We start from the raw sequence: 11,911 nt of genomic DNA on the forward strand, positions 1-11,911 counted from the left end.
ATGTTATATTCACTATATTTCATAAACCGGATTTACAGCTTGCAAGCTATCATGAAGCTCAGTTAACTCAAAATAAAAAAAAAAAACTTTAGCTTCATATTTACAATGCATTTGGATATACATTACACTCACAGCCCCCTTGTACTAGACGCTACCCTTGTAACTATGGTAGCGTCTAGTTTACCTTCTTGTACTATGGTACTATATTACCGCTCTAGGGATGCATCCAATAGAGCAGCTGCAGCAGCAGCCAAGAGAGAAGCCTCTTTTTTTTTTTTTCTCATAACAAACTTTATGGACAAACGGCCAAAGTGAGGAAAACACACTTCCTGCTTGGAATCTTAACGGTAGCGTCTAGTCTACCTTCGTAGAGAGGACCTTTCTTATTAACTGATGAGAGGCAGGCATCGGCAGCTGGGGATAGGAAGACGGCGCTGGAGAAGACAAGCTGCTACAGTGGCCTGTTACGTTACGCCAGGTTAGGTAAGTGTGTGTGTGGGGAGGGAGAGAGGCGGCTGCGCGCTCCCTGCAGCTATTAGGTACCTGTGATGGGCACACGCAAGAGATGTTGGGCATAACTGCTAGGTATCTGGAGGTTCTGCAGGTAAGATCAGTGTGAGCAGGGCACGCCCACTCTGCTGATAGTTACTGTTACCGGGTTACTGCCCAAATTTAAATCCATTTTAAGGAATTTGTACTGTATTTTATATGTAACTTGGGCAAACAATTGCATTTTTAATATGGCAACGCCATTGTTCTCAACTACATCAAATGGTTTTGTTAAGGTGAGGTGACACCGCTATTATAGCTCGGTACACCCCAGGGATGTGCAGTGAGCTAAATGGCTTAGGAGGCACTAGCAAGCACCAGAGACAGATTTAAACGTAATATATGAGCCAAAGGGTACATCTGGGCATTATACACAGGTGCAGCAGTATAAACCCCTGGAAATTTTGTGAGTTTTGATCTGAGAGGTGCGGAAAAGATTGCAAGGTGAGGCACTGCCTCACCTGCCATAGACTTTTTACTGCAGAGTTTTGGCTGTAAAAATGATTAGAATAATGCAAAAAAGATATTTCAAATATATTCTTTGTATTTTATATATACTTTATACAGTAAAAGCTCTGGCGCAAATGTTAGTATGACAGGAAAGGCTCTGCCTCACCCCACCGCACGTCACTGGTACACCCTACACAACGTGTGTACCCAGCCGATCTAGTGGGCAGCATGGCCTTGCATATGCATACACACTTGCCAAGGCAGAGAGGCGACGTGGGATTGCAGTATGGCATCACTAGAGATGTCATCTGTCGGCAGAGCTGACCAGATGACCGCATTAACGACGATGGGGGCGCGCGTATTGTGCATACACACTGCTTCATACGCGCCGATTTAAACGATGTCTGTCCGATCAGACGACATACAGTATTGCCTAGTGTGTACCCTGACAGCTGTTCAGATCACAGATTGTGTTGCCAGTTTAAATGCCCAAGTTTCTTATATTGTAATTTTTACTGCAATTATCTCCACACTAACCATAGTTTTAGTTTTTGAGTTATTTCACTTAAATATGTCTGATAATAAATGTGTATTGTGTGACAGCCAATGAGAATGCAGGGACATGTAAAAGATCTGGATATCAATAAAATCCTGCAAGTGGCTGAATCTTTGGAGAACATTGTATGTCGCTGTTTTGGACCTGATGGAGGACAGGTTCTATTTATGAAATCCACTGGTGATCTTCTTATTACTAAAGATGGAAGAAGAATACTGGAGTACCTTTTATTGGACCACCCTGTTGCAAGGTATTTATTCTTTATTTAAGGAATAGAGAAAACATATGTTAAATGATGCAGTGTAGAAGCCATTACACTTCAAGCCCCAACACTTCAAGCATAAATCCAGAAAAGAAAAAAACGGTAATTCTCATATTGGTGCTTAAATTAATATATATAATTTAATAAGACCACAACATCCCTCAATGTATTGTTTCCAAATAATGATAATTCCTTTTCAGAGTCTCGAATAAGTGGCCATTTTACCTCAGGCTGATACACAAGTATTGCAATAGTGTAATAAGTTCATGTAATAGATCTCAATTCTGGTAAGCATGCGAAAGGGGAAGTGATTTCCCTCAGAATCCACTCCCATGTCCCTGGGAAAGTTAACGGGGCACCTGCTAGGTTTTGCACTTAGCAATTCTGCTAAATAGGTCACATGAAAATATCTCCAATAGTTTCAGAAACTTTCACATATTAAGCACTGATTCCTGGACTTCCCACCAAGTCATCTCAAGGATCTCAGTGACCCAAAATAGAGAAAGTTCCGTGATAGTGTAAAATCATTTTAATGTCCAAACACAACACATTTTGATCTGTAGAGGTGGAAGTGGAAATAAACCAGTATACGATAGGGAAAGTTCCTGGAGGTTAGATGGTGGATTGTCAAAAAAACAAAAACAAATGGCCCCTATAAATGGTTTTCATCCTTAAATACAGATCTTTGGATACAATACAGATCTAGCATATCATAGTAAAGCCGTGTACACAGGGCGCAATGCGGCTTTAGCCCAACATTGACTATTCGGGCCCCGCCGATATAGTCAATGTTGGGCTGCCTGCGCAGTCTATTTTTGCTTGCGATGCCGATCCCACGTGACTGCATCGGCATCACAGGATGTGTACACACGGTGCAATATGCACTAACTTTCCTTACAATTTTGACTATATAGGGCACAAAGTACCCTGGATAATATTGTTGCCTCCTGTGCATTGAATACAGATTGGCTTTTGTCTACTTTTTACATATGTTTATCCTGTGTGTCTCAAATTGCTACAGAACATGTTAATAAGTTGTGTGGCTTACAACTGTGTAAAGCCTGCACACAGCTCAGATTGACGTGCTTTACTTTGTATCCTATTTTAGAAGTAATTAGTTACTTCAGCCTTATAATATAAACCTTCTATATGGATTTTACATTGCATATATTATTTGCATTGTTGATTCTTAAATAATGATAATGGTATTTTGCTGTAAAACACTTAAATATTTATTGGCTCTTAGACGTCTGAGCAAATTGTTGTATTGTATGTTTCTGAATACTAATTCTGTCATAGTGCAGCATCTGGTTTCAGAGCCAAGTGTACAGTTCTACCCTACATGAGAGAATCCAGCAATCAGAACAGCTTTTTTTATTACATATAAGCAAATTTATGCTTCTCCTCTAATATTTTTTGTCTAGTAAACAAACGTTTTTTGGGTCATCTCAATCTGCACGCTACCCTGCCCCTGGTTTGTACTGCACCGATCATTCTCTGTTCTTTGTTCTGTCCCTTCTCTCCTCCACTTTGTCATCTGCTCCACCCCTCTCTGTCCAGTGCTCTGTCCCACTCTATCCATCCACCTTCCCTCCTGCCGCTGCACACTGTCCCGTTCTCAATGGGTCCTCTCCAGTTTCGCTTGGAGTCTGTCCTGTCAATCACTGGTGCTGCAGTGGGAGCCGTTGGAGGGGCGGAATGTGCCCTGGCTCCCATTGTGCATGCATATTAAAGACAGGACAGACCACAGCAGATTAGTATACAAGAAGATATAACAGCCAATCTATATAATAAACTCTAGCTACCAATATCTGAGCACTATCATTGTGCTCGCTTCTTGCTAACTCTTCATGCAGTGGGACATAGCAGAAGCTAGGAATAGGCACATGCAGATGTGTCCAGCCTTATCTCTGCCGCAATTGCGAATATTCAACGCAGTGCAGGTGCGATTAGTGTGCCCGTGAATAGGTGTGCGCGCTGCATGTGCACCCATGTTCCTTAAGGGCCCCATACACTACAGCGATATGTCCTAAGGCTGAAGTCGGAGGCGATTTCCCTTGAACTCTCCCGGGAGCTTCCCGGGAGTGGTTCCATACGATTTGGTACATTTTGCATGCAATATATTGTATGCGATCCCAGCCATGCCTGCGGGAACCGACATATCACGAGTGCAGCACTAACGATCTAGGGGAGCCGATACGACCCTCATGGGAATGCGCATCGAATTGGAAACACCTCCAAAATGCCCGATTTCACCCAATATATCGGCCTGAATTCCCGAAATTGGATGAAACCGGGCATTATCGTTCTAGTGTATGAGGCCCTTTAGGCATGCATGGTGTGTATGCACACACGACTAAGGGGGTCATTCCGAGTTGATCATAGTTATGCTAAATTTAGCACAGCTATGATCAGGAAGACAGACATCTGGGGGGGACGCCCAGCACAGGGCTAGCCTGCCCCACATGTCAGTCCCTGCCCCGTCGCTGAAGTACAAAAGCATTGCACAGCGGTGATGCTTTTGTACTTCAGGAGTAGCTTCCGGCCAGAGCAGCTTTTGCGCGCTGGCCGGGAGCTTCTCGTCGCTGCCTGGCTGCGAATCATTGCATGCCGTGATGTGTGCTGCGATGACGATAAAGATGAGGCTGGATACATCTATATACATTCTATGGTCCTTTGTATGTCTTTCTGTGGAGGTACACTACCTTTTGTATATATTTACCACACAATGGAAGTAAAATAGGGGTGGTATTCAGTATACAGGTTGTTGGGATCCCAACGCACAGTATACCGTCATCGGAATCCCGACAACTGGCATACCGACAGCTTTTCTCCCTCTTGGGGTTCCACGAACCCCCTGGAGGGAGAATAGATAGCGTAGCTGCCCACCGTGCCCGCAGCGAGCAGGGGCTCATTTGCGCTTGCCCAGCTGTCGGTTTGCCGGCAGTCGGGATTCTGGCGCCGGTATGCTGGCCTCCGGGAGCCCGGCCGCTGGCACCTCATACCACACCCGTAAAATAGGAATGGTTACTGAGAACTCCTTCTTGTTACTGAAGAAAATGAAGATAAATAGTTATCATTATTGATGTGCATTTACTATGTGAATAAATTATCTGACCATGTACTAAATCATAGGAATGTTTGTTATCCCCCCCCTCTCCCCCCCCTTAGAATGATCGTGAACTCTGCCTCCAGGCATTACAGTGTTACTGGTGATGGTGTGAAATCCTTTGTTCTACTGCTGTGTGCAGTCCTCCGAGAGCTCCAGGCGACAGCTGATAGACATGAAGGTCTGCTTTTATCTGGGAACCCAACAGTGAACACGCGATATCAAAGGCAAGGTCATGTGTTAAGAAGGATCAGCAATATGCTGTTGACTTTCCAGACCCGAGTTCTGGAGCACATCATAGCAAAACACCTCTGTCCCCATTTTCTTTCTGTTTTTTCAAATATAAAAGGAGATATTACTTTGTGTAGAACCTCTATACAGCAAACACTGGACGCCTATTTCTGTGGAAGAGTTGGATGTAACAACCGGATGTTTGTTAGTAGACTGGCCTGTGATTATCTGTACAGCTGTTTACTAGACATTAATAAGATTTATGATGTAGTCAGTTTAGTGAGCAAAAGCTTCGATGACCTGCACACCGAAGTTCCAGGACTGCCAGTAGATAATTCCAGGATATTACCTGGTTTAGTACTGCGCCGGCCTTTTTCTGTGTATTGTCCAGCAGAGGGAGAACTGCATGCACTAATTGTGACAGAGCAGATCCATCAGTCTCTGTCTGCATCTGACATAGGATTTGTCGTCTCTTCAGGTGTTCAGCTTCAGGTTTCACAGCAATACGTAAGGGAAAGGACTGAACGTATATTAAAACAATTGCAGAATAACCATATCAAGCTAATATTCTCAAGTGTTAAGCAACAAGAAATTGTACTTTTCTATGCAAAACTGAGCGGGATATCTATAGTAGACTGCCTAACATCAGAAGAGATTGGTGTTCTGTGCACGATTACTGGGACATCACCACTGTCCAAACCACTGGGTGATGTTCTTCTATCTGACACTTTTCTAGCAACAAGTTGCAGACCACTTCTAATTGGGTGCAACAAGTATGTACATCTTATTGTAAGTGGTTCATCGGCCTTCAAGCCACACAGCCTTGTGTTTTGTGGGCCTGTTAAAGGTCTAAGTGAGCAGCTTGCTGCTTCTTTTCATGGCTCTTTTATGATGCTCAGTCAGTTGTTTCAGCCGTTAGATGCGACTTGGGAACAGCCATCAAATAGTCCATGCAATTGCTTACCAAATAGAAGTGTGTTAGCACAAAAACAAAACCAGCATTGCAGCAAGTGCCAGAATGACTTCACAGGTGAGAGGACTGAACAGGCTATTGTAACGCACTGCTCAGTAGAAAAGGACGTTCACAAATGTACAGTTGGTGACTGCATAACCAAATTAAGCACAGGTAATATGTGGTTAAGTCAAGTGGAGGGAAAAGGCCAACATGATGCATGGACCGAAGGCTCTACAGATACTGCTACACAAATACCGCCTGCATCATTTCAGAATGTTGGGCTGGTACTGCCAGGTGGGGGATCATTTGAAATGTTATTACAGCATCATTTACATAACTTTGCAAAAACATGTCAGGAGGCGGACCTAGCAATGATCTCTGCTATGTTTGGAAATGCTCTCTTGTGTATTCCCAGGCAAATCTACCAAGCAAGGAATAGAAATAAATGTTTTCCACTGTTTTATTCAAAATATACTGATAGATTACAAAAACAAAACTGGCTAGATTTGACACAAACTGGCCTTGAATCTGTCTCCTGCAAGTACCAATTAGTGGCTTCAGTTCTCCATTGCATTAGTAAACTTGTGAGCATAAACATGATTGTTGCTATAAAGAGAGAACCGAAAACCAGTGTGAGTGAAGAAACAGATGAGGATATCTGAGCATTGATCTTCTGAAAGGATCAGTCTGTGATAACTATTCAGTTTTCTAAAGGTCTGTTGTGATTGCAGTGTTCAAGGTAGGATGGATGGAGTTATAACGTATTACAGTTTGATATGAGGAGCCTTGATTACTGTCAGTATTGTATGGTTTCTTGCAGACCATGGGATCCTTGTTTCAGGTTTTGTTTATGCTGCAGTAAACGCAACAGCTTAAAACTGTAGTGTGTCTTAAAAGGGATTGTTTCTGATAAGTAGGAGAACTATGGGGGTCATTCCGACCCGTTCTCAAGCAACGGGTGCAGAATGCACATGCGTGGCTGCCGCAGGGCGCGTGCGCGGCATTGCCTGGCGACGGGTCGCTGGGTTACATCGTGGCTACTGACGGAAGCGGTCGCAGCGGCGACCACTAAGAAGATTGATAGGAAGGAGGCGTGGATGGGCAGATCCGGACCGCTTGGAGCCGTTTTCGGGGAGTGGTGAGTAAAATGCAGGCGTGTCCAGGACAACGGTGTGCGGAGGAGTGACGTCAAAGCCGGGCCCATCATCGCTGGATCCATCGCACAGGGTAAGTATGTCCAGGGCTAGTCTAGTTTTGCTTGCAATTTATCCTGCTAAGCTAAAATACACTGCCCCATAGGCGTGGACTATTGATGGCAGCAGCAAAAAGTTGCTAGCTGCGATCAACTCGGAATGACCACCTATATTCTAATACTAGTAAAGGGACCCGGCTATCATATGCAGTTTTGTCAGTCTGACCAGTGCCCCGCCCCTACTCTGTTCTGCTCACCCCCCCCCACCCCCTCTGTCCTACTGGTAAGTTCCGCTCCTCTGCTCCCATTCCGTTTGCCACTCTGTGCCACACGCTTATTGTCAGTTGCCCAGGCCCCCACTGCGTCCTGCCCTTACCCTTCAACGGCTGCATACTTAACTCCAGGCAGATCCTCCTCCTCTTCTGCCAGGGTCTTGTTCCCTTGCTCTAGCAGTGGGAGCGTTTTTTTTTTTTTTTTTTTTACATATAATTTAGCTGACTCATTTCTTGGTAGTTCAAACAGCCTTCCCAAAACAAGTCAAGCAGCTAAGGAATTTAATTTAGATCTGCTTTTGCCACAGTCCAAACCATTTAGCACCCATGCCAAATTCCATGTGGTTGAATGCTTTTGACAGGGGACCATCCTTTAGCTTGCTACATATTAACATTGATTGTTCTCGCCAGATGAAGACCGTTGTTTTGATTCCAGATGCACAGCAACTTACCAGCATTTTCATCTAAAACATCCACATTGACCAACCAAATCGTATGGGCAACTAAAGTGAAGTTTAAGTTTCCAAGCAATGACCAATATATTTGAAGCTTAATTTCTCACACCTGTGTATTTTGAATTATTTATTATTTTACCCAGGATGTTTTGTGCCATTAGATGAAGCATAAAAAACCCACATTATGCATCTATGTATATTGAATTGCTTATGAAAGCTTGAAAAGCCAGATGCTCTCTTTTAAAAGAGCTCTGCCTTTCAGTTGATGGCTAAACAAAGGCTAAGTTCTGCATATGAATATTAGAGTGTAGTACAACTGATTCTACAGTACTTGTTACACAGATGTTGACTAAAGTTATTACATTCCTAAAATATTACCAAAATTACTGATACTGATAAAAGTAGAATAATGGTCAAGTTAAAGTCATACAGATATGACCATGATACAAGATGAGTTATCGAAAACAAACAGTTTCATTATGATTGAAGTCTGTTGTACTATCCATCCAGTTAACGTATTGCACCTTTCATTGCAAAACAATTCTCTTGACATTTGTGCTTAAACTTATATTATTTTGCAAATAAGTTTACATCTTCTACCAATTTCTAAAATATTACATACAAGGAGGTGCTTGTAGTGTAGTAATTAAACCTTTGGAAAGGTAGTCTGCATATTTGTGATTAAATAAACCGGTTTATATGAATACTTATATGACTTCCAGTATTACTTGCTGAAATCGCACCAGGCACCAAATACACCATGGCAAGGGCCCAAGACCTACAATACTGCAGTATAAAAATGTTTTATAATAATGGATTAAAAATCCCTACACCAAAAAGAGCATAGTAGCGCTTATCTATTTAATTGACTGGACTAGTGATAGCATTTTTTAATGTGTATATCTGACAGTAATTTGAATGTGTAATTTATTAAAAATATTTAAAATGATACATGTCCTTGGGTCATTTGCATTTTTCATTGCAGTTTGTGGTGGATTAATAAACAAATTCCAATATTAATAATTAGCTCTTTTACATGAAGAATAAGGCATTGTTTAGTCACATACTATAGTGTCATTGACATTCCTTATGTTTTTTTTATTATTCCCCTCTCAGCGCTAGAGATAACCTTTTATATTAGTACCATATTCTGGGGTTCACTTGGGAAACCCTTATCTCTCATTACGGTGCCCACATCAGTAATCATTTGGGGTAATTCCCTATTTTTCAGATGACTGTGTAAAAAAAAGAAGAAGAAAACTTTGCAATGTATGGGGTTCTCAGGTTGCTGATTCTTACCACAAAGCGATAGGAATCCATAAATCAGGTTGTCCAAAATGTTGGCTATCACCAACCAATTGTCATGCCTCTGGTTTTTTAAGCTGACCCAAGCCAGGACACTAGGGTCTAGTTGAAGCTGAAGTGAGCTGAGACTAGTCAAATGTAATAGAATCTCCAAGACCTGATTAACACTGGTTGCTGAGCTGATCCTAGGTCAGGGACTGGACTGGAGTACAGAGCTGGGATCCACAGCAACCTGGAATGGTTCAAGGAGAACTCAACCCCACTACCTGAACCCAGGTGCAGGAAGCTGGAACCCTCTACTGGGAACTATGTGACACTACTGTAGGACGCACACATGACAGGACTGGATAAGCTAGAACTGGAACCCAGGACTCAATGCTAGGGACAGGTATAAGGAACTCCAGTCGGTGTACTGGAGTGCAGACACACAGGCCTGCACCCTGAGACAGAACTGGAACTGGCACCTGGACTCAGTATTAGGCCTCACTATCAGATACCCAGAGAAAAGAGGCCAGACACCCGCTACCAATGATGTTCTAACAGGAGATCCAGACTTTGGTAGAGACTCTGGTAAGGAGCATGCTGGTCTTTAGGTTGTGAGCAGGTGTAACAGAAGACTTGTGAGAGTCCAAGATGAGTGAGCTGGAAGCGGACCAGGATGCACACAGGCACTAGTGCAGAAGGACAATGCAGCAGCATTGGGAAGAGACCCAGCACTAAGAGAATATAGCTGAAGTGTGGGGACTTATAGATGCAGCAGGAGAACTGATGTAGCAAGTACCTAGATCCAACACTTGAAGAGATTGTCAGGAGTGCTGGCAATTGTGAGTTTTAAACTGGATACACACTATAAGAATATCTGTCCAATCTTTCTGGTTGGAACAAAAATCTGGTAATGTATCCAGCTTTATCAGGGAACTGACACTTGCAGATGCAGCAGGATCTGGTGCAAGGGTGGACCTCTTCTAGGATGTGAGTTCTGGCAATGCTCTGGAGTCCAGAGCTGGTTTAAATATGACAGTCCTGAATGTCATTGGATGCAGCGGTATGTGAGTACAGTACTCAGAATTTGACAGGATAGATCAGTCACATGGCTGCACCCATGTAGTCCAATAAATGTAAACAAACGGGAGATCCAGAATGCTTCAGGCGACCGCAATATTTGAACGTTGGAGGAAGAGATGAGGCTAAGACCCCGATGCGTGACACCAATCAGTGCTGTAGATTGCTAGAGTATGGTAACAATCAGCCAATTTTCAAACTGTTACTAGTAAAATGATCAGCCTTTTATGATTGGCAGATCTGTTATTTGCTGCAAATGATTAGTAATTCACTGAAAATGTATGGGTGGATAGGAGAATCCTGAAATCGGGAGGAAAAAATGCAGAATAATTGAATAATTTTTTCTGCTTAAGCTGCAGAGCGTGAATTCCTCTTCTCTTACGTCCTAGAGGATTCTGGGGACTCCAAAAGGACCGTGGGGTATAGACTGGATCCGCAGGAGCTTGGGCACACTGAAAAGACTTTGACTGGGTGTGAACTGGCTCCTCCCTCTATGCCCCTCCTCCAGACCTCAGTTAGTTAGACTTTGTGCCCAGGAGTGACTGGACACTCACTAGGGGAGCTCTACTGAGTTTCTCTAGAAAATACTTTTGTTAGGTTTTTTTTATTTTGAGGGAGACCTGCTGGCTACAGGCTCCCTGCATCGAGGGACTGAGGGGAGATAAGTCAGACCTACTTCTACTTAGTTAAGGGCTTTGCTTCTTAGGCTACTGGACACAATTAGCTCCAGAGGGTTCGATCACTTGGTTCGCCTAGCTGCTTTTTCCCGGAGCCGCACCGTCACCCCCCTCACAGAAGCCAGAAGAAAGAAGCCAGGTGAGTATGTGAAGATGCGAAGACATCAGACGGCAGAAGACTTCAGTAACGATGTAGCAGCGCAGCGGTAGCGCTGCGCTCCATGCTCCCACACACTTCACCAACGGCACTTGCGGGTGCAGGGCGCTGGGGGGGGGGGGAGTGCCCAGGGCAGCATGTTACTGGGTCTTTTAAGGGCTGGAAGACAGGCATTTTCGGTGCCTGGGCACCGTTTTCCGTACCCCCGCCAGCATTCAACTTTAAATTTTTGCGGGACTGAAGCGCATCGGGAAGGGGCGGGGCTTAGCCGCACAGCTCACCAGCGCCATTTTCTCTCATCCACAGCCGCTGCATGAGACGCTGGCCCGGGTCCTCCATGCTCCATTCAAGTAAAAGAGAGAAAATCGGGGGGGTTTGGCGCAGATATTTGGTGCATATATTGTAATTAACAGCAGCGCTTTTCCACATATATCGTTTGGTGGAATATATGGGCGCTGGGGTGTGAGCTGGCATACTCCCTCTGTGTTTTCTCTATCCGGGCTTCCTTGTGGGTCTGTCCCCTAGCTGAGGCAGTGTGTGTGTGTCGGTACTACGTGTCGGCATGTCTGAAGCTGAGTATTACTCCCCGGATGAGGTGGCTGGGGGCGCAGATGCGGGTCTGGAGATGGCTCTGTCGGCACATCCGACACCTGATTTGCTTACAATGTTAAGTGCACTT

At 44.0% G+C, this 11,911-nt stretch overlaps 1 protein-coding gene across 3 annotated transcripts; it reads left to right on the forward strand.

Moving 5' to 3' along the window:
* Positions 1-273: 273 nt before the first annotated feature.
* Positions 274-8,949, forward strand: BBS10 (Bardet-Biedl syndrome 10). 3 transcript variants are annotated; one of them, XM_063927428.1, is made up of 3 exons: positions 274-483; positions 1,603-1,805; positions 4,989-8,949. In XM_063927428.1, the coding sequence occupies exons 2-3, from the start codon at positions 1,606-1,608 to the stop codon at positions 6,772-6,774; spliced, it is 1,986 nt and encodes a 661-aa protein (XP_063783498.1). In that variant the 5' UTR covers positions 274-483; positions 1,603-1,605; the 3' UTR covers positions 6,775-8,949. The 3 variants fall into 3 exon arrangements, with proteins under 3 accessions (XP_063783498.1, XP_063783499.1, XP_063783497.1); XM_063927429.1 differs by having other exon boundaries at positions 274-478; XM_063927427.1 differs by lacking the exon at positions 274-483 and adding an exon at positions 504-604.
* The last annotated feature ends 2,962 nt before the right edge of the window (positions 8,950-11,911 follow it).

Source organism: Pseudophryne corroboree, chromosome 6 (assembly GCF_028390025.1).
Source record: "Pseudophryne corroboree isolate aPseCor3 chromosome 6, aPseCor3.hap2, whole genome shotgun sequence".
NCBI classification, from domain to species: Eukaryota; Metazoa; Chordata; class Amphibia; order Anura; family Myobatrachidae; genus Pseudophryne; species Pseudophryne corroboree.

Bases quoted from the DNA above. Each gene is read 5' to 3' on its own strand.
- BBS10 (XM_063927427.1), top strand. From the start codon at position 566: ATGTTGGGCATAACTGCTAGGTATCTGGAGGTTCTGCAG. The intron at 605-1,602 runs GTAAGATCAGTG...ATTGTGTGACAG, and splicing joins GGTATCTGGAGGTTCTGCAG to CCAATGAGAATGCAGGGACA. The intron at 1,806-4,988 runs GTATTTATTCTT...CCCCCCCCTTAG, and splicing joins TTGGACCACCCTGTTGCAAG to AATGATCGTGAACTCTGCCT.